The sequence below is a fragment of the Cetorhinus maximus genome, chromosome 13, assembly GCF_964194155.1.
Source record: "Cetorhinus maximus chromosome 13, sCetMax3.hap1.1, whole genome shotgun sequence".
NCBI classification, from domain to species: Eukaryota; Metazoa; Chordata; class Chondrichthyes; order Lamniformes; family Cetorhinidae; genus Cetorhinus; species Cetorhinus maximus.
In genome coordinates, this window is record NC_135891.1 from 44,712,953 (window position 1) to 44,736,878 (window position 23,926).

At 39.7% G+C, this 23,926-nt stretch overlaps 1 protein-coding gene across 1 annotated transcript in view; it reads left to right on the forward strand.

Moving 5' to 3' along the window:
• Window positions 1–521: 521 nt before the first annotated feature.
• Window positions 522–23,926, forward strand: part of LOC144688592 (partitioning defective 6 homolog beta-like) — a 73,676-nt gene continuing 50,271 nt past the window's right edge. Inside the window, exons 1-2 of the mRNA XM_078555349.1 lie at window positions 522–881; window positions 4,932–5,154. Of these exons, the coding sequence (XP_078411475.1) occupies window positions 819–881; window positions 4,932–5,154 (286 nt within the window). The 5' untranslated portion in view covers window positions 522–818. The remainder of the gene's footprint in view (window positions 882–4,931; window positions 5,155–23,926) is intronic.

The window sequence follows — 23,926 nt, forward strand, 5'->3', positions numbered from 1 at the left end:
CAATGTATTAAATTCATAGCACTGACTAAAGATCCTTAAATTAGTAACTAGAAATTAGCATCTTTGTATGTCATAAAGGTTTGTATTTAATCTAAATCTTATCCTTTCATTTAAGGTTTCCTCGTATTTATCAGTGAAGCTTGGACAATTAGGCTATGCAGAATAGCAAAAGTTTCAAAACTTTCCTGTAACTTGATAAAATGTTGCTCTAGCTATCATTTTCAGAATTTCAGAGCAGATGCCTATGTGATACCTGCTGCTAAAGGCACTTCCCATACCTAGACCGTCCAGGACGCCTCGGATCCCCGAGGTGGGGTGGGGGGGTGCTGTTAACCGCCGCCGAGGGCGCGCGCATTTAAAAATGCACGAGGGGTGGGTGGACAATGAATCGCGAGCGCTGGCTCGAGATGATGTTAGGCGCGCGCACACACAGACACAGGTGAAACCGAGGCTGGGTTTCCGGGGCGAGTGACGTCATCTGGTAACAAAGTCCGGAGTTTGCAGGTCGTTAGGAGGGGGAGGGTGCGCGAGGCCGAGCTGGAGCCGCTGGGGAGGAGCTCGGCACGCGCAGCCGCCGGTAACCAGCTCGAGTCCGAGCACTTGGCGATTGGACAGCGGCTGCAGGAGGTGGAGGAGTGAGTGAGTGGACGGGAGGAGTTTGGCGCAGGTCTGAGATTGGTCTTGGACTTTTTCCACACCTTTCCCCCACCACCAGCACCCTCCGCCATCTCCCCACTTCACTGAGGCTGAAGCGCTGCCCTTGGGAACGGAGGGACGAGCAGCTGGCACCGAAACGGCCGAGAAACGTTTCTCCGAAAATGATCAAGACTCATCACCGTACGTCGTCCAAAAGCTTGGAAACCGTGGAGGTGAAGAGCAAGGTGTGTGTGTGTGTAAGGCGCAGTGTCTCGGGAAAGGAGGAGGGAGCTTCGTGCTTTGCCAGTCTAGCCGTTGGGGGATTAGTCCCCACAGCCACCCCCCCGGGCTGATGTTGGCACAGGATCTGTCAAGCAAGGCTGCTGAGGCCAAGGTTCAATCTGACGGTCAGACACAGGCCTGTTTCAAATGGCGATTTCAGGACATTTTATGTGTCGCTTGTGGTAGGTTGTTTCTCAGTTCAGATTTTGCTGGGGGCTGGAACAGGTGACAGCGCAGCAGAAGGAAGTAATGAGGATATAAAGATCTTTCAGAAAACTGCCAGCGGTTGTAACAAGTTTTTGATTGTGCAGCTCATTGCGTTCAATGTCATTTTTTTCCTTAGCGCTTTATAAGAAACTTTTCTAGCTTGTAAATGCCAACACAAAGCAATTAGTGATGTAGCTCAGATTCATCATACTGAGAGCGTTCCCGTAAGGATTTGTCTGGAAGCTCATCTGAAATCGGAAGGGAATTTGAACTATTCCGCGTTGTTAGGAACTGGCCAAAAAAAATAACAAATAGTTTGCACATGGCGCACAACATTGCATAAATTGGGGAATTTTTGTCAGTCCATCACAGATTTCATATTTCTCCACTAATTTGCTTTTGAATCTCTTTTTGTGAATTAATGCAATATTAAAACAGACTTACTTCACCATATTAAATTGTAATCGGCTCAAAAATTCTCAATGGGGAGATTTTAATGGGAGAGTGAGAAGATGTGGAACCAGTAATTTGAGTGCAATTTGGCCGATTTATCATGCAGCATCAGTGATCATTGGCCTAATGACATTGTATATACTGTACTACATGTCCAACACTTTTTCCTCAAGCGAATGGCTTGATGACAACTTCCTTAATTAGACCACGTATCCTGTGCACTTAAATCTTTATCTTATCTCCTGATGCCCAGAGTGACTGTAGCCTTGGATTTTCATCACAGTCTCAAATCATTGAGGATGTAAGATGCCATATATCTCTCGTCAAGTTGAAGATAGAAAATATATTAATGCAGCATCAGCTGATGATGAAAATGTATTTACAATTATTAAGTGACTTGGCAAAAGAAATTGTACGTAAAAATATTGAAGCAATAATTGGAAACAATTCTCAAGGGGTTAATCTACCCTCTTCAAAGTGTTACTTTAGCTTTTTCTTGGTTTTTGTCCTATTCCCAACTTCTTTAGATGAACCAGATAAACTGCCTTTTACTAAGTCTCATGTAGTCTTGCAATGCATGATATACTATACATGCACTTCAAATACCCTGGATTTTGTGGTGCCTATGGGCAAACTGGGATATTTATCCCTCCTTTGAATTAAAACCTTTCATTTTAAGAGGTTAAACAAAATGCTATTTTTTGATAAGACAGCGGAATAATGGTCTGTAACAGTTGTAGGGGGTTCGTTAGCTCAGTTGGCTGGACAGCTGGTTTGTGATGCAGAGTGATGCCAACAGTGCAGGTTCAATTCCGTGAAGGCCTTCTCAACCTCAGCTGAGGTGTTGTGACCCTCAGGTTAAACTCACCACCAATTGTGTGTCTGTAATGAGAGAGCAGCCTATGGTCCTCTGGGACTACAGCAACTTTCATTTTTATTTGTAACAGTTGTATTCTACATTTCAACTAGATTGTGTTAGTGCCGAATGACAATTGACAAGTGATCTGCGAGGGGTGGGTGGGTGGACTACATAGGTGAACATTTTAATCCATCTGCCTTCATCAGAGACAACTCTTTATTAATCTGTGATCAACAGCCATAGTTGATTCTCACAGATGGGGTTTCTACATCTATCTTTTTCTACATATTAAAGAAGCAGCCTCCATTTTTTGGAACCTGGCTATGTAATCTAAAGGCAGAAATTCCTGAGATACCCATGTTTAAAATGTATTTTTCTTAGCTCTCCATACATCAAAATTCTACCTCTTTTGTCACAGAGTGAATGAAGAGAGGATATTTATATTTAAAGGAAGTGCCTTCACAATTGTGGATATCTTCCTCAGTTATATAGGGACTCTATGGCTTTACCTCCACTACTTAAGGGTGGGTGGAGGTAATGTTTTCAAACCTGTTGGTCTGTTCATCTGTAAACAATATATCTCAAAAATTGATGGAGAGATTTCAGCAAAACTTGGTACCCAGATAGGGTATGGCCCAAGGAAGAACATTAGTTTTAGGGAAGATGTGAATCCGGATCTTGGGATTTTTAAAGGATCCGTTAACATTCAGAGATATGGTGAATTGACTTTTTAAAGATATTGTGGGCTGTTTTGTTTTAGAATGTTGTGGATTGTCTCAATTGATGTGGTGAAATTTGTCTCACCTGTCAAAACGTGAGCAAAATTTTCAGAGCAGGTTGTTGAATGTGGATTGACCTAAAGCCGCCTCAGTGAGATGGAATCTCTTAATAAAAGGATTTCTTTTTTTCAGTTTTTGAGTTAGTGTCAGCCAGGCAGGGAAAATTCTCTAGGTAGAGCTGCATAATTGTAATAATGTTGAATTAACACAGCGTGGCAGAGGTATGTGCTCTACTGAGTGTGCTGTTCTCTTGTTAATTGTTGTATTGTTTTGCTATCGGCATTGTCCAACATAGTTACTTAAAGTTAGTGTGGGGAGAAATAAAGGGTTTAAGTAGGAAACATTCTTTGGGTGATAGTTTTCAAACAAATCAGCTGATCCTAATTACAGCTTCCGTATATATTGGAATTCCAAAAAAGGTTGTGATTATTGATATACAGTAGTGTGAACAGGGTATGATTTTTTGTAGCATCCTGTAAAAAGATATGCATTTATATACAGTAGTACTCCAACAGCAGAACATCACTTGCTGTGTGCATATATGAACCAAATATGAACCAAATTTGCATATAGGAAATCAAATTCCACATATAGTGGGGAAGAATTAACATCAAAGAAGCTGTCCCTTTTAAGAAATTTTCCATGGTTGCATTATGTACTCTTTACATCCTCCTGAGGTGCATCCTATCAAGTGTACTGTTTAGCAATAGTTCCCATTATACTTTCTAGTTTCTTCATTTCACTTAGCTGTGTAAAACATTTTACTGATGGCTAAGGGAGCACGGGATGAAGAGAGTATGTCATTTTTATCTCAGAGTTTATCAAGGACAGGATTTGGTAAAATTTTCTCCTCATTGAACATTCCAAATCCTATTTCATTTTAGTGTAATTTCTGCATAGTCTGTCATCTTGTGTTATCCATTCCAGAGAATTCTTAGCTTGGCAGAGAAGATTATATTTTTTCTGGATTTATTCACTTACATACTTATCTAGATTTTCTTCTCTCTGGCTTCTCACAGAAAAATGTAAGAATGTTTAGATCCACTCAGTACAGTTCTATCCAGGGCTGGGTAAGGTGGTGCATTCCTGTGACTTCTAAAGAACCTCTGTTTGCACAGTGTATGGCAGTATACGCCTGTGCTTTAGTTTGGGTGCAAATTTAGTTTTAAAACATTGTTACAGCTTTTTCTCACACTTGTTTTTCCTCAAACCTTTTTTTGTGTAAGCCACGTGATAGTTTCCATAAACAGATTGTTTCTTAAGAAAAATTTGCTATCCAACGCATATGTTTGATAGAGATAAAGACAGTACTTGAAATAATACTGGTATGACAGGTAATGCCAAGTTTTTGATTAATGCTTTTACCTAAACACATGTTCCATTAAACTCCTTGGGTGTACTCCCGACCTCTCACTGTAACTTTGGGAAGTCAGTGGAAATGGGCTAAACACATGTTCCATTAAATTCCTTGGGTGTACTCCTGATCTCCCACTGTAACTTTGGGAAGCCGGTGGAAATGGGCAATCTTTCACTAGTATAGTATAAGGCACCCCTGTAAAGATTGTACCCATTAGATTATGTTCTTTGTAGCATGACCTATGGGATTTGCACTGCATTCTTTTTAGTATTCTGTCAGAATTCCAAAGATTAGTTTCTTAAAATGGTTCAAAATTACGCAACTATGCTTCAGTATTTTTTTCCTTTCACTCATTTAGTTTGGGGCTGAATTTCGACGCTTTTCCTTGGATCGATCCAAACCTGGAAAATTTGAAGAGTTTTATGGATTATTACAGCATGTCCACAGAATTCCAAACATTGATGTTTTAGTGGGTTATGCGGACATTCATGGAGACTTGTTGCCAATAAATAATGATGACAACTATCTGAAGGCAGTTAAGACAGCAAACCCACTGCTCAGGGTCTTTCTACAAAGAAAAGGTAAGAAAATTAATGCGCGCCATTAGTTAACCACTATAAATTGGCTCTTCAGGTACATGCCTGTTTTATGTTAGCAGCACTAGAAGGAATTGGTGTGATCAAAACAGATTTGAAGTTAGGAACAAAGATTGATCCTCTGAGACTGGAATATAGTTTTTTGACTGAAATAGGATATTGCATCTAATGTCAAGACTGATGTTTGTGTTTAACATTTAAATACTTTCAGCTGATGATCTCTATTTAGTAAGAGAAAGCTATTACTTGTATTATGACAACAATTGCAACAATTGTTGTAATGCCAGTACCTATTTTCTACATGCCAGTCTGTCATCATGTTAATTTTTTTTTGAAAAATATACTTTATTCATAAAATATCTGAAAGAACATTATAAAACATTTCTAAATCGCCATCACAAAAAGTACAATCAGATTCAACTTTTACACATGGATCATGAGGTGCTTGAATACAATCAATGAATATCACAATCATTTCAATATGGTCATTACAGTCAGTCACGTTCAATTATTGCTCTCTCTCAGCTACTCAGTCGCACATCAACCCAGAACTTACCCAAGGGTGATCACAAGTCAACCCCTTTAGGTTACCAAGTGTACTTGGTTGCACAAAAAATTTAAAGCCCTCACGCACTTAAATGAGTAGGTCTCACTAAACAAAAAAAAAATGAGGGGATGTTGTTTATATCTTGTGTCTATATCATTCTTCCTCTTTCCTTGTCACTTTTGAAGGAACAAGTTAATTATCTGACACTTATTTGCATTCTTTGGCTTCAAATAAAGGCTTGTCTAATGGCTTTAGTAGGTAAATGAACTAATGCTGATCTATATTTTGAAAGCTATAAGTAGCTGAAGATCACTACATTTTCCTTCTACTGCCAGACTGACGCAGGGAATCGCCCATACCTACTGACTTAATCTACAGAGGCAAGTTGGTAACACATGCTGCAGTCAGGCCCAAAAGAAAAAATAACAAATTTTTCTCATTTAATATAGTCAAATAAAGAGGGTCAAGCATGCACAATTGCAACCAAGGCAGAAGGTTATGATTTTGTCCTAATTAATACACTAAATCAACGTGAACTCTGGTTAACACAGTTGACTTTGATGATTAAATTTAGTTGGCATCTCAGAACTTGCTGTTTTTATTGAAATACTTAACCTGGTTGGTATATAACTTAGTTTCTTGCAGTTGTTGTTGGCTGCTTTACTGTAAGGCACTACTGACATGGAAATCATCAGTGGGAGGATGTGAAGTTTGTTTAAATCAATTGCACTTGAAATTTGAATCTTTATGATATTTAATGATCACAAAGGCAAATTTGATGAGAAACCAAAGTCAATCTTTTGAAAATTTTTGTCTTAGGTGGTGTATGTTTCAGGTTATCAAGTGAAGGGAAATTTAGAAACCTAAAGAGAAAAGTTGAGACAATAGAACAGTGTAGCAATTTGGACAAAGACAAGCAGAGTGGAACGGAAAGGGATAGAGAGTTTAATGTTAATAGTGCACCGATGAATTTGGTCCATGTAAATAATAATAGTAAAAATCAAATTAAAGGCTTTACCTGAATGCATGAAACATTTGCAATAAAATAGATGATCTAGTGGCACAAATAGAGATAAATGGTTTAGATCTACTTGCCAATACACAGGCATGGTTACCAACATTGGAAAATTAAATATTCTAAGGTAAACAGGATCAGTGCTGGGGCCTTGGCTATTTACAATCTATATTAAGACTCAGATGAAGGGACTTAGAATAATGCACTGAAGTTTGCTGATGATACAGAGCTAGGTGGGAATGTAAGATGTGAGGAGGACACAAAAATGCTGCAGAGATATAGATAGGATAAGTGAATAGGCAACAAGGTGACAAATGGAGTATAATGTGGGGAAATGTGAGATTTTTATGTTGTAGTAAGAATAAAAAAGCAGAATATTTTTAAAGCATGAAACTTCTAAATGTTGATGCTTTGAGAAACTTGGTTGTACTGATACAAGGAACACAAAGTTAGCACACAGGTACAGCAAGCAATTAGGAAGACAACTAGCATGTTTGCTTTTATTGCCAAGGGAATGTTGTACAAGGATATGGAAGTCTTGCTACAATTATGCAGGGCTTTGGTGAGATCACACCTGTGCACAGTTTTGATTTCTATATATCTAAGGAAGGATATACTTGCCTTAGAGGCATTACAGCGAACGTTCACTAGGTTAGTGCCTGGGATGAGAGGGTTATCCTATAATGAGAGGCTGAGTGAATTGGGCCTATGCTCTCTGGAGTTTAGAAGAATGAGAGGTGACCTTATTGAAACGTAACAAAATTCTGAAGGGACTTAACAGGGTAGACAGAGGTTGTTTCCACTGGCTGGAGAATCTAGAATATGGGGGCACAGGCTTTGGTTAAGGGGCTGATTGATTAGGACTGAGATGAGAAGAAATTTCTTCACTCGGGGTTGTGAACCTTTGATATTCTCTACCCCAGAAGATTGTGGATACTTCATCATTGAACACATTTAAGGCTGCAATAGATTTTTGATCCCTCTGGGAATCAAGGGATATAGGGAGTGAATGGGAAAGTGGCACTGAGACAGAAGACCGTACTGAATGGCGTAGCAGGCTTGAGGGGCTGAATGGCCTATTGTTCCTATTTCTGATGTTCTTTTTAATTTCCAAGTTACTGTTTATAATGTAGTGGTTTTAATACCTTCAGAGCTTGTGTGTTGTGTTGCATTAATAAAACGCATGAATTTTTGATATCTGGCTTGCAGTTTGGAAGCTCCTTTTCATACAGTGATTTGACACTTGACACATCTCGGTGCCTCATTATGTGTAATAGTGCTAAATTGTATTTGTGGATTTTGTTTTTAGCTGAAGATTTTGTTTTAGCTGAAGTTTGCTTAAAGGTTTAACCAGTTTACCAAATGTATTTTGTTTGGATCAAGATTTCTATAAACTGAAATGTTGAATTTATAAATCTTGATATCCTGTATAACTAATAGCAAAGTTTATTACAAAATTTAGTTTTCAGAAAATACTGGCATGTTGATGAAGTATGGCAGGTTGATTATATTTTTTAGAACTATCTTGCACCTGCATGAACCTCTTGTCTACAAAAATCTTACTTCATGTTGGAAGTCTTTCACTCTTTAAAAGCTTATGTTCATGTTTATATTGGAAACTGTCTGTGTAAACCTTCACTGCAATTGCACTGTGGCACCTCAGGTTTGCATCTCCGAGCCCCATAGCATGCACCTGCAGAGAAATTCGTAAACTACAACTCTACTTCCCTGATTCTCAATTTACTGTGGTTCTTTCCATTTAGCTGTAAGGTAAAATCAAAATATTGTATGAAATTAAGGACACAATGTGGGACTTTAAAATGGTAATTTATGCATCTGTGTGCCCTGATCAAATTATGTGATACCTGAAGATCATACTTGGTCTTCACTGTCTGGGATAAAGGTAACCTTGGGTGGGGCGTACGATAGGCAGTCAATTTAATATTAACCATTTTATGCTACTGACTAAAGTTAAAAATTATCCAGCATTACTGGAGAGGGACAAGTAGTAAATTATTTCTCTTATCTGTTTATGTCCACCAGAAATGATGAGGTGGCATTCTTAAGATTAGTTATTCTGTACAATTTAAAACTCATTCCTTTTTAAGTTATTCAGCGTTATAATATACATTCATAGAATCTTACACAACAGAAGGAGGCCATTGTGCCAAGGCTGAAGGAAGATTTAATTGAGCTGTAGAAAATTGAGGTGTATAAAATTGAGGGGCCTAGGTGAAGTGGATAAGAATGACCTATTTCCCTTAGAGAGATCAATAACCAGGGGCATAGATGTAAAGTAACTGGTAGAAGGATTAGAAATGAGTTGAGAAATGTCTTTACCCAGAGGGTGGTGGGGGCCTGGAGCTCGCTGCCTAAAAGGGTGATAGAGACAAAAATTCTAATTGCATTAAAAATACTTCAATGTACCCTACAGGGCTGTGGATCAAGAGCTGGAAAGTATAGTTAAGCCGTATAGTTGCTGTTTGACTAGCACAGACAATATGGGCCAAATGGGCGGCTTCTGTAAATTTTATGTTTCTAGATGTATCTTAATTAATCTCTAGTACATTTCCATACCCTTCTCTCACTATTCTAAAGGACTCTGGCCCGTTTATGTACTGGATATAAATACTGCAGTGAGCTGCTAATGCAAACTGAATTATCTTTTTATTCATTCATGGGATGTGGGCGTCATTGGCTAGGCCAGCATTTATTGTCCATCCCTAATTGCCCTTGAGAAGGTGGTGGTGAGCTGCCTTCTTGAACTGCTACAGTCCATGCGGTTTAGGTACATCCACAGTGCTGTTAGAGAGGGAGTTCCAGGATTATGACCTGGCGACAGTGAAGGAGCAGTGATATATTTCAAATAATCAGCCATCTGTCTTGATCCCTTTCAATTGACTCATTTCAATTCAGAGTTGAGCGTATTTATAAGCTTTAGTGTATGATCATTAATGTATGTTAGGCAAAGCATTGTGTAGGTAATTGTCAAGTAAAGATATTGGGAGGGCACTGTACTTAACAAGGAAATGCGTATAATGAACTTTCCTGGGCTCTCTTTGGATTGTTATACATATAAACCTTTCACCTTTTGCTTATTGGAAAATTTAAGATAAATAATTTAAGGACGAATAGGTTAGGGTTTGCCATCTATAGTTGAATATGGTTTACAAATACTCAGCCCAGGCTCGCTGGAAAAAATGCCCACCAAAGGCTATGTTTTGGTGACCCGTTGACCTCAGTGGAACTGTATTTCAGCAATGGATATTTGTTTAGAGAGAGAGAGAGAGAGAGAGACAAAAAAAATTCTTAAGCATTTGATTCAACTACTGTTGCAAGCAATCTGCAAGAACTAACCAACATTGAGAACAGTCTTATCTATTAATCAGCTCAGCAGCCTTATGACCTACAATATTTAAGCTACCTTGTTTTGCAGTGAGAATTGCAGGGATAATGAATGGTGTGCAGAGTCCTGTATCTTGTTTTGGTCTGTGGTTATTCATATGAATTGCTGCTTTTATTTAAGAACATTTTATTCAGCAGAACTTAATGCACCAAATGATTGCGGAATGAGAAGAGATATCTGCTGTGTAGTATGTAACAATGGGAACTATGATTTGCCTGATGTGAAAATATTGGAAATACTTGGCAGGTTAGGCAGCATCTTTGGAGAGAGAAGCAGACCGAATGTTTCAGGTTGAGGATCTTTTCATCAGAATCCAATTGTGCCTTATTATCTGTATTGGTAGAACATTATTCTCTCCTTTTTAGAATGTCTTCTCATTAAGTTCTTGGAGATTTTTGAAAAAAAGAAGCCTGTCTGCTTTTGAACAAGGTAATATAGTTTTTGCTTCCAGTCCTGGATGTTGCACTTTAGGAAGGATGTGAAGAGAGTGCAGAAAAGATTCTCAAGGATAGGTCCAGGGATGAGGAACTTCTGTTATAAAGATAGATTGGAGAAATTGGGACTTTTTTTTCCTTGGAGAAAAGAAGGCTGAGAGAAGATTTGATAGTGGTATTCAAAATCACAAGGGGTCTGGACAGAATGGATAGGGAGAAACTGTTCCCACTTGTGAAAGGATCAAGAACGAGAGGGCACAGATTTAAATCAATCAGCAAAAGAAACAAAAGCGACATGAGGAAAAACATTTTCATGTAGCAAGTGGTTAAGGTCTGGAATATCACTGCCTGAGTGTGTGGAGGAGGCAGATTCAATTGAAGCCTTCAACAGGGAATTACACTCTTATCTGAAAAGGAATAATGTGCAGGTGGGGAGAAGGGGAAAGAATGGTACTAAGTGAATTGCTCATTTGGAGAGCCGGTGCAGACACGATGGACTGAATGGCCCCCTGCACTGCCACGATTTTGTGGAACAAAAACTGACCTCTTGGGTCAGCTCTTAATTTAAATAGTTATATTTTAGTAGTGCCGCAAAGGAGATTGCTTGAAAGGGGTATAGAAAGTCAATTAGAAGTTGCAGAATCAGACAAACTGAAAGGTAATTGTGTTGGTGTAAAAGGAGGGCTTGATGCTTAGGCTTTTGTTGTTATTTACAATAGACAAATGATTTGGAATTGTGGACTAAAATAAGGCCATCTAAGTTTATTACTAAACTTTGGAGAGGGATTAAAAACAATATTGGAAAGTGGAACAAACAAATTGTGATAATTTATTAAGATGAACTGACAAATGACAAGTGCCATTTAATACGGGCAATGTTAAGTAATGAAACATTGGGTTATATTTTGAGGTCAGCAGTATAGCAACAGCACTCATTGTGGACCCTGAAGAAAGCTATGCACTGCGATCTAGCAATCTCTGTGGCGCACACTTCTATCCTGATGGCAGTTTAAATCTGGCGCCAAGCCAAGGGGATCTCATGGCATGCAGCAACAATAGTGGCTGCTTGCTGGCAATCGCATTGAAGCATTCACACACACAAGCAAGGAACTTAAAATTTAAAAAAAGTGAAAGATAAGTGCTTTTAAATGTTCAGAAACTGAAATAAATGATACATTGGATTAAGATGGAAGCTATCATTAAAAACGTTGATTTTTCTCAAGCCAGCATAAAATAGCAAGAGATACCCCCTGTTCAGTAATGTTTAGTATTTACAACTGTGACCTGTAAAATTAATATGTGAGAGCAAGTAACAATTTCATAATGGAGAAATTTGATATTTCGCAATTAATAAGCACAGGCAGCACTAGAGACACAAAATAATTATTTATTAATTAAATTTTAATTAATGGAGGCTGAGCTGCAGACATTGTGTCACATCAAGGAAGGGGAAAGTTACCTGGGCGCTTTATTCCAGGAGGCGGTCACACCTTAAACTAGGTAGAACTTTAGAGTTGGTCAGTCGTCAGGGACAGGAGGTGTGACTGAGTCAGACAGGAAAGGGGAATCAGCATGTAATGTTGGAGGAGCCTTTGTCCCTGACTTTGTCCAACAGGTACAGAGTGCTTGCTACCTGGTTGGATGAAGAAAAGGTGCAGGATGGATGAGCAGACTGACCATGGCACCATGTTGAAGGATCTCTTTCAAGTGGGGCGAGCAAAGAGGAATGTAGGAGTGATAAGAGACAGTATAATCAGTGAGACAGATACTGTTCTCTGCAGCTGTGACTGGAAGCTCTGATAGTTGTGTTGCCCACCGGATGCCTGGGTTAAATACATTTCCTTGTGGCTGGAGACAAATTTGGAGTGGGAGGGAGCGGATCCAGTTGTCATGCTCCACATGGGAACCAGTGACATATACACTAAGATCCCTCTGATCCTCTGTACATCCTAGGGTCCTACCATTCATTGTGTATTCCCTTGCTGTGTTAGTCCTCCCAAAATGCATCACCTCACACTTCTCAGGATTAAATTCCATTTGCCACTGCTCTGCCCATCTTACCAGCCCATCTATATCGTTCTGTGTGCGCGTGTTGGAGAGGGTGAGGGAGGGGGTGGGGGCGATACAGCAAGGGAGAGGGGGTGGGGAGGAGGGGGCTGGGGGTGAGGGAGGGAGGGGGTGGCAGGCGATTGGGCTTGATTTTGATATTATCTTTGAGACTTTCTGCAAAAAAACCCCGATCTACATTTTTAGCCTCTAATTCCAGGCCAAAGAGTGTTTCACACAAACTAACTGTCCATGTGATCCTTTACCTCTTTGTGTTCCCAACCAAGACTTCGACTTCTCCCCCATTGTTCACTGCTTTACTATAGGGATAAAAAACACATTTTCAATGCTGTTTGCAGGCAGTAAGTAGTGGAGTGCCATAGGATCAGTGCTGGAACCTCGGTTATTTACAATCGATATTAAGGACTTAAACATTTATCTAATTTTTGGTTATACGAAGCACGGTGGGAATATAAGCTGTGAGGAGGACACAGTGATATGGGCATATTAAGTGAGTAAGCAATAAGATGGAGTATAATCTGGGAAGTCTAAGGTTATTCACTTTGGTAGTCAGAATTGCAAAGCAGAATATTTTGTAAAAAGTGTGAAACTTCTAAATGTTAACATTCAGAGTGACTGTTGATGTTCAGTGTGCAGGTACAGCAAGCAATTAGGAAAGCAAATTGCATGTTGGCCTTTGTTGCAAGGAGATCAAAGTAAAAAAGATTCCTGCTGCAATCATGTAGGGCTTTGGTGAGACAACACTTCGAAGTACTCTGTGCAGTTTTGGGGTTCCTGGGATGAGAAGGTTGACTTACGATGAGAGGCTGAATAAATTTGGTCTAAATTCTCTGAAGTTTAGAAGAACGAAACGTGATTGCATTCAAACATACAAGATTCTGAAAGGGCTCCACAGGGTAGATGCTGAGAGGATGTTTCCCCTGGCTGGAGAATGTAGAAAATGAGGGCTTAGTCTCAGAATAAGGGGCAAATCATTTAGGACTGAGATGAGAAATTTCTTCATAAGGTTGTGAGTCTTTGGAATTCTCTACCCGGGGTGGGGAGTGGTAGGTGTGCGTGCGGGGGGGGCGGGGTGGTGTGCGCGCGTGGGGTGGCATGGGCGCGTGGGGTGGCATGGACACTCTGCTGTGTATATTTAAGGCTGAAGTACAGATCTTTTGGTGTTTCAGAAAATCAAGGGATATGGGGAGCAAATGGGAAAGTGGAGTTGAGGCAGCAGATCTGCCATCAGTGTATTGAATGGCTGAGCAGGTTCAAGGGGCTGTATGGGATATTCCTCCTATTTCTTGTGTTCTTTGCTTTAAGCAAGGAAGGACAATTGATTCTATTTTTCTCTTAATTGGACTTGGAGATTTTAGGAGGTGGCAGAAAAGGAAAAGAAATGAACTGATTTAATTAAGAGGAGATGTCTTCAATGAAATGGAAAGCTCTACATTTCACTCTTACAGCATGGAAAAAGACAACAATGTTCAATAAAAATGAGTTTTTGGGTAGAGAAGCATATGGACACAACTTTGCATTCTTTATAACTTTTTTTAAAAATTGAAAATAACTTTAGGAGTGTTACTACAATTGTATTAGTACTAACAAGATTTTAATAGTCACAACTTTTTAAATGGTCTTTTTATTGAAGTGTGGATTGTTTTTCACTTTAAAATTTTCGCCTTTTGCAATGTGAATTGTGTGTACATAACATGCTGCTGAAAGTACCAGCATTTGTAGATATTACCTATTATTTCCATTTGTGGGGAAAAGTGAAACTAGAGGCCATAAATATGAGAGTTACCAAGAAATCAGGTAGGGAATTCAGAAGAAACTTTACCTCCTTGAGTGGTGAGAATGTGGAACTCGCTACCACAGGAGTGGTTGAAGTGAATAATGTCTACCTATTTAAGACGAAGCTAGATAAACTTTGAGGGAGAAGGCAATAGAAGGCCATGCTGATAACTGAATGTAAGGGCAGGAAGAGGCTTGAGTAGAGCATAAATGATGAGATGGACTGGTTGGGCCAAATGACATGCTCTTTATTCTTTAATCACTTAGCTATCTAGACATAGCATGCCAGTAAAGTTGATAGGGAAATAACTTTGTTTCTACCTTCTCCCCTCTTTACTTCATGAACTACATTAACGTAGTAGATGGTGCTTTTATTTCATTCTCTACCTGAGCAATTACAGAATGAGTTAAAGCAGAAATAAACGCTTGTAAATTATACAGTCTGTCATGCATTGAACTGGACTCTGGAGCTTGTTCATTGATGATAACTATTGCCACTGGGGGAATGAATTTAACTTCAACTGCTTTAAATAGTAGGGTCCAAAAATATACATTGGGCTGTGGGGGTGGTGAGGGTGTAGGGAAAGGTGGAGGCAAAGTTGGGACTTTAATGGGAGTTAAGCATTCGCAACATTGAATTTTGTGCTCAAGTCTTAAATGCAAGGCTGAAACTCCGGTGTAGAACTGCAGCAGTGCTGTCTTTCACATGAGATGTTGAAGCCCTGTTTTGCCCTCTCTAGAGGGCACATCCCATTGCATTTTCAATAAGACCAGGGGTTTTGTTTCCGGCGTCCTGGCCAATGGTTATCCCTTAACCAACATCAATAAAGATTATCAGATTATCACATTGTTGTCTATGGGAGCTTGCTTTGTTCAAATTGGCTGCCACATTTCCTACATTATGACAATGACTATTTTTCCAAAGTACTTCATTGGCTGTAAAGCACTTTGAGATGTTGGTGGCCATGAAAGGCACTATATAAGTGCAAGTTGCCCTCATTCAGTGGACAGGAATATGTTGGTATGGTCCTGCCCAGCTGCCAAGACCCAAGGTTCTGCTTGGGAATGCTAGGGATGATTGAGCATTTTGGAGTGTGATGTCGAAGGCTTGAAGGCTATAGAAAAATTGTATTGGAAATACAAACTTGTCAAGCCATTTGGTTGAATGGACATGCTGGTTTTGATGATTAGATGAAGTCAAATTGCTTGGGCACTCTAACTGAAATTGGAATTGAGTAGGTTCCCAGTTCTACTGCTGGGAGTGGAACGGTGTGCACAGATTGTTAGCATCTAAAAGATACAGAATAATTCCGACATTAATTTACTATGTGAACTTGGCCTTGTCTTATTGGCTTTAAAGCTCTTAGTAGTACAATCACTCCTACTGCATTTGGCACACAGCCTGGGCGAAGTTATAACAGGTAAGGTGAGTCACGCTTGATATTAAAAACTTTAACATGCTTACAGGTGTATCTGGTACTACAAGCAGGCTAATGGGTTTGCCCATTAAAGTTCCAATGAAATTTGCACCCTATCTGAATTTAATATACTAACTAGTCAATTTCTAAGGTGATGGAGACAAATGAATAGCAATGGTGGAGCAGTAGGTGGCATTCATCAAGCCTGGTTATCATTTTGGCGGTGATGAAGGTAAAACGAGCCATGGTTTATTCCTTTTGCAGAGGAAGGGGACATGGAATTGGAGAGGACGGGACAGTGGCAATTTTAAGTTTTGTTGGGCCAGAACTAACTTCCATCTTGGTGAGAGGGAGAGGAATAATTGTATTCTTGTTGGGGAGGGGGTCTTTTTAGAAATAGTTGGGATCAGTTCAGGCAGGAAGGCAGGCTTATACCACCTTTGTGTGGGAAGGGAGGTTCCAACTTGAAAGTTTCTTCTGGGGGGCCAGCAGGGTTGTTAGTCAACAGGTGCATGTTGAGATACTTGGTGAGTGTGTGTAAGAGGCCTGAACTATTACCTGGGAAGGTGGGGTAGTGTATATTATGCACAAGACATCACAATTATGTGGGACAGGCTGAATGAATCAGAATTCTTTCTTACCAGGATGTGTAAACATGCAAGTACATGCATGCTTCTCAAAATAAAAAATAATCTTGCGAAATGGTAAATGCTGCCTTTCATGTGACTAAGCAGTCTTTCTGTTGTATCCTTTGGTGTTCATATGATTGATGTGCTGCTGAGGCTTTATAAGGCTCTGGTCAGACCACATTTAGAATATTGTGAGCAATTTTGGGCCCTGTATCTCAGGAAAGATGTGCTGGCCCTGGAGAGGGTCCAGAGGAGGTTCACGAGAATGATCCCAGGAATGAAAGGCTTTACATATGAGGAACGTTTGAGGACTCTGGGTCTATACTCGATGGAATTTAGAAGGGTGATTCTGATTGAAACTTACAGAATACTGAAAGGCCTGGATAGAGTGGACGTGGGGAAGATGTTTCCATTAGTAGGAGAGACTAGGACCCGAGGGCACAGCCTCAGAGTAAAGGGAAGACCTTTTAGAACAGAGATGAGGAGAAACTTCTTTAGCCAGAGTGGTGAATCAATAGAATTCATTGCTACAGAAGGCTGTGGAGGCCAGGTCATTGAGTCTTTTTAAGACCGAGATAGATAGGTTCTTGATTGGTAAGGGGATCAAAGGTTACAGGGAGAAGGCGGGAGAATGGGGTTGAGAAACTTATCAGCCATAATTGAATGGTGGAGCAGACTCGATGGGCCGAATGGCCTAATTTCTGCTCCTATGTCTTATGGTCTCTAATGGTCTTATTACATCGGTATGGTCTCAGACTGTTGGCTGGGATGCTATTTCTATCGTTGAATTTATCAAACAGATTGGGTGATACCTCAAATTTGTACCTTCATAGTTTGCCAGAGTTGGGAATAAAATAAGATCCCTAGAAAAGAGGGAAAGATGCTTAAATGAATTAACGTAGAGATGTAGCTCTTTATCTGTTTTTGGTTGTGACTGAGCTAATTTATTTTTAAAGAATTCAGATTGAAAACTAACACTGAGGGCATTAAAGTATATCTGAAGACTTCGAAGAAGTGGAAGGCCACTTTTAGAAGCCTGAGTTTATGGCAAGGTAATTTCTACCAGGTTCCTGGGAGCCAGTCTGTCTGATAGAAATTTGACTGTGGACCACTGGGCCTCCTTAAGACATATTGTGTTGCCTCGGTAACAGTTGTTTGCTTGACATTATTGTGGTGTTAGCAAATCTCCGCAGTGGTTTCAATAGAAGGAAAGTGTTGTTTTAAGGGGTGAGATTATTTTGGTATTTGTAGGTTGTATTGTTTAGCCTAGATCAACACCATCAAGTCAAATGGTTTGAATATTCTTAATAGTTGCCATATATAATCCCTAAAAAGTTTGCTTCAAACTTTATTAAAGAAACAGTCTTTTTTATGTTGCCTATTGCAACGTCTTTTTAGGCAGGTAAAATATTTAATTTATTTTTAGACACAAAGGCCTAACAAAACAAGCCAAAACAGGATAAAGCAGTTCCTTGCTGACATGTTTCCTGATCCATGCCCTTGGGCGGTTTTCAGGTTGAGAAAGTCGGAGTCTTCCAATGCTCAAGTCACTCTTGCCATATATTTTCTTTCAAAGAGGAGAGCAATTATCTTATTGTGACTTATCCCTTTATTGGAAACATATCCTATCTTTTATAGTTAAGATATTGCTTTCATTATTGGGCGTATCTTGAGTGTTAGACCAATAATGCACCATTGTAGTCATGTTTCATTGATTTTAAATATAGGAATAGATTACTGTTTCCAGTTTTTATTTTGTGGCCCAAGAATGTAGTATCTCAGATTGACCAATTCAATTTTTCACCAGAGCAACATACATTTCAAGACTACAAATAAATATTGCAGGTAAATGTAGGCGCTTGGAGATTTTGTGAACAGCAGTCTCATTCATAAAATGTGATTTCCTTGAATTATGCAGGCCCACCTTATTATTTTGCCTTTTTTATTGTAACACAGTAATTAGGCAGAAATGCACATTTAAGTGGTTCTGTTCAACAAACTGTATTTTATTTCTGTAATTAAGCATGAACACAAGACTTCTCATCCCTGGTGATTTCAACCTCTGTATCAACTCATCATGTTCTCTGTTTTGAAGTCACTGCCTTCTTATCTTCCCTAAATTGCTCCCTCCATAAAAACTCTCCAACCCATATTCACAGTCACCTCCTTGACCTTGCCATCTCACGTGGTCTTGCTAGTCCTATCATTAATTACAGATAAGGTCATCTTTGATCATTTCTTCCTATCGCTTATCACCCACGTCACACTTCTACAGCCCAACCCTACCTCCTTTACTATCTGTCCCTGGAAAAACCTCCCAAATCACTTACATTTGCACTTCCAAAATCCCAACTATCTAGTCTTTGCTCCTTCATTTGACCCAACATTTCTGCAGCTACTGATTTACTCAACCACACCCTCAACTCCACCTTTGTCCTAGTCCCCATTAAGACCATTACTCTCCCCTTATTTTGGCCATTCTCTCTGGTGCGGTACTTACCTCTGCTCCCTGAAGTCTAAGGGATGCAGGATGTGGTGGATGACTGGTTTAGCCATCCGCTGCCCGATTTGGCTGGACCACTTAAAACACTATCAGGTCCTTCTTTCACCTAATAAAACTGCTTAGTATTCTAGGATTATCCTAGAACCTTATATAGTTAAGATATTGCTTTCATTATTGGATTACCCTAAAATACAAAGATAACACTCAACTTATTTTCTATATTACAAACTGCCTTCTTAAACCCCTCTCCCCTGCACCCCTACCTCTAACAACTATAAGGAGCTCATGGACCCTGCAACATTTTCCTGGGATCCTCCAAGAACCTTTTCTCTCTCTCTCTCTCTGTTTTTGATTTGTTCTTGAGATACAAATGACGTGGGTAAGGTCATATTTATTGCTCATTCCTGGTTGCCTTAAGATGGTGGTGGGGTGTCCTTCTTCTTGATCTGCTGCAGTAATTTTGGTGTTTCTACAATTGTTTTTAGTTGGGGAATTCCAAGATTCTGATCCAGCAACAAACATTGATACATGTCAGAGTCAGGATGGTGTTTGAACTTTGAGGTGATGGGCTCACAACATTGCTGCTTTTATTCCTCTTGGTGGTTGATGTTGCAGGGGAAAAATGTTCTGTTGAAGTGACTTTTAGTGAATTACTGCAGCTTTTAGTGAATTACGGTGGTAGCCACAGTGCACCAGTGATTGACTCCATCGTCAAAACACTGATCTCCATTACAAACTGCTCTATCATTGATGGTGTTGCACTTTGACTGCTGTGGCTGCACCTTTCCAGACATGTGGTGAGTATTCCATCACATTCATGACTTATGCCATGCTGATGATAGCAAGGCATTGCGGTATCAGGAGGTGAACTACTTCTTGCGGACCATCCAGCCATAATCCTGCTCATAGACATGGAATTGTCATGACTGGACCAGTTCAGCTTCTGGTCAATGCTGACCCCCAAGATGTTAATGATGGGGGCTGTTTGGGGGAGCCATTGAAGGTCAAGGGAAGATGGCTGAACTTTCTCTAGTTCAAAATTATCAATGCTAGGCTCCTGTATGACATAAATGCTGCCTGCCTGTTGTTTTGAGGGGCAACTTCATTAAATGGGGAATTGTGTATGGAGCTGAACACTTGAATCTTCAGCAAACAGCCCTACTCTTGAAGCTGTGATGGTCAGAAACTTATTAATGGATCTGATAAAAATGGTTGGATCAAGGACAATTCAGTGAGGAACTCCTGTTGTAATTGCCCTGAGGCTGTGATGACTGGTTGCACATCTTTGGGTCAGGTATGACTCGAGCTGTTGTTTGGCCTCCAATGAATTCAACTTTGCACTGCAGTGCCATTCTCATTCAAGTATTGTTTAGCTGTTGAGCACAGTTACTATTGCCTCCAATGTTCCCACTAAACTACATGGTAGTATGATACACCAGATTGTAAAGGCTGAGTTGTCCAAACCCCTGAGGGAAACTTGAAACAACTGTCATAACCCATTTTTACATTTTATATGTTTCGAGGTACAGACTTTGAATTCAGCAGTGATAAGCCCACCAAGTTTTGGGTTTTTATAAAACTAAATTAAACATTTATTAATACAAAGATTGTAAACGGATACATACGTCTACAAAATTACTACTATAATAATTACAAAAATCCCCTAATTAATCTGACTCAGTTACACCCCCATTAAGGTGGCAGTAAATCTCATAGATTTAAAGAGACACCTGGCAAAGCACAACCTGGACAGTCACATTCAAAATGAGTTTCTTTCAGTTCTGGGTCCTTGCAGACAGCAGCTTGAGGCTTCTCACACTTGTTGAATCTTAAAATGCCTCTGCCTTGCATATAATCACCTTTCTCCTTTATACATATCTTTCTCTTTGAATGTAAATTTTCCATTGTATCATTAGGCTTTTAATTTTACCTCTTCTAACAATAACATCCTTTGATTCCACCAATTTTATTAGTAAGCTGAAAAAATAAACACACTGCCTGGCATCTTCTAGCTAGGTACAAGACTTCACCCATTCTTCACCCATGGTTTATTTAAAGATGCAAGTTGCCCCCTTGACATCTATGTTTCTAAACGTACCCATGTTTATCTAATTAACACCTCAAAACTGCTCAGAGCACCCAGATTAGCAGGCTTTAACCCAATTAAGACACACATAGACAAAAACCCCACTGGAACTCTATTTTTAAAAATAATTTCCAATAACATTATAGACATAATATATCTTCATGACACATGGTTCCACGCCAACCCAAAAGTTGCTGTGCATGTCAGTCCTTTTAAGTTGCCGCACCTGCATGGCCACACAAACAAAATTAAGTCAGCTGCACACTACAAATAAAATTAGAAGGTATGGTTGTCACTCGCGAATTACATGCATTTGCGAGAGCAGGCAGGACCTTGGGGTTTAACGATTCATCTGCAAGTTGACACTTCTGACCATCCTCGACCTAGTGACCTCTTTGAAATGAGGCTTCAACCCATGACCTAAAATAGAAGCAAAATACTGCAGATGCTGGAAATATGAAATAAAAACAGAAAATGCTAGAAAAACCCAGCAAGTCTGAAAGCATCTCTGGAGAGAGAAACAGAGTTAACATTTCGAGTCTGTATGATCCATAGCTGTTTGTTTGAGGCAGGAGTACTACCACTTAGCCAATACAAATACTTGGGTGACAGAACTTTGCTCTGATCCTTTGTGGAAATGATGACAACTCTGTAGTGGTTGTGGCTGTTTTTTTCCCTTCACTTGAGCAATATGAGTATCACTGGTAAGTTCAGCATTTGTTGCACATCACTAATTGTTATAATGTGCCCACAAAATGAGGGTAACCACGGGGCTTATAAGAGTGAGGAACTTTAATTCATTTTTCCTGCATAAATTAATTACTTTAGAGAAATTTAAGGGACTGAAAGCTGAGACCCCCACTACTTAATGGCTACACCCTCGAGTTCTAAAGTAGTTGTTTGGTAGTACAGAACTTGAGTATTGCTCAAAAAGGAGATATGCTATCTAAGCTTTTCGTCTTACACTCATCAGGATAGATTGCAAGATTACCAACAGTAAATGGAACACCAATTTACACCGCATGAGGAGAGAGCATTGTTTGGTGGGCAAGTGGACTCTGGTAGAGGCATTGCCATGGAGAATGTAACAAAGTACTGACCATACCCCACTAGCCCATGCTTGCAAAACTCAAAATATAATGTCTGACATTAGTTGTGATTTTGTGATTGGACAACGCTTGCTAAACAATCCAGATTGTGCTAAGAATTACACTGAACACCAATTTAAGATTAAAAACTGCTGGAAAAACTCAGCAGGTCTAACAGCGTCTGTGGAGAGAAAGACCGAGTTAAGGTTCCAAGCCCATTTGGCTCTTCTTCAGAGCTAAAGGGCAGTAGAAATGTGGTGAAATATATACTGTTTAAGGGGGTGGGGGCGGAACAAGTGAAGCTGGATAGAAGGCCAACGATAGGTGGAGGCAAAGGAGAGATTGCAAAAGATGCCATGAACAAAAGGTCAAAATTTTGTTTATGACATCTTTTGCAATCCCTCCTTTGCCTCCACCTATCGCTGGCCTTCTATCCAGCTTCACCTGTTCTGCCCCCCTTAAACAGTATATATTTCACCACATTTCTACTGCCCTTTAGCTCTGAAGAAGAGTCATATGGACTCAAAACATTAACTCTGTCTTTCTCTCCACAGATGCTGTTAGACCTGCTGGGTTTTTCCAGCATTTTTTGTTTTTGTTTCAGATTTCCAGCATCCGCTGCATTTTGCCTTTACCAATTTAAGATCATCAGTCAGGCTCGCAGTGTGGCTCACTTACACATGCTAGGAGCCACATATATTCACACACAGGGCCCTGTCCTTTTAAGGCAGAAGAAGCATGTCCATGTGTTGCGCCTTTTTCAGCTAAACAAAAGCTTGCGGGGCAGCCATTCCCTGGTTCATTCCGCATGACCATGCCTTGACCAATCAGACTTGACCTACCTAATTTAAAGTTGAACAAAAACTTGGCAGTTAACTGTTCCCTGCTGTATTTATGGGTTTTATGCTGTTCAAAAAGCAGGGAGGGACATTTTTGTCATTTAATCTCTCCTCCTATTTTGCTTCACCTGTCCCCCCCCACCATTTTTCAACCGCATAAAATCCATCATATTTCTACCTATCTCTGATTCTGAAGAGTCATATTGAATTCAAAACATTAACTCTGTTCCACTTTCCACAGATGCTGCCAGACTTGCTTAGTTTTTGCATCATTTTCCGTTTTTATTACTGTGAAAATACTTAATGTTGTTGTAGCTGGCAATCTAACCATTTCCTAATTCCAGATCATACTTCAGGCAACCAGTACAACTTCGACCAAACTGTGAAGTACTAAGTTCACATTTTGTTTGCTAAATAGAATGAGATGATGACTATCATTATGATATTGAGGTGGTCGCTGTCATAATTGACTACAGTATGGATCGAGAATGTAAAATGCATACTGTTTGAGTATGAGAATACATAATTTGTCACAGATATTTGAATTAGTCCTGTAATTTTGCATAAAATAATTGAAAGATTAAATTTATATCCAAACTGCGCCAAAGGATAGGTTTGTTGACATTTCCCTACATTTAATGAATTAACCCTTGTGGGAACAAATTAATAGGACTTTCTAAATAGTTGAGTAACTGTTTTGTTTCGTACACCAACTTTTGTGGGGAGTGGTGAAAGGAATGATTGGAGTGGGTTAGCGCACCAACCATCACTTCCAGGATTTGCCTTTAAGTCATATACTAGATATGACATGGGCCCTACAACATGCTACTGATTTGGCATTCGCAACACCACTTAGAAAGGTGAAGTAATTACTGATGCCAAGAGTCTAAGGTGTGCTTTTTGGAGCTTCGAGGCTGAGACATACTTGGATAGAGTGGAGCAACTTCAC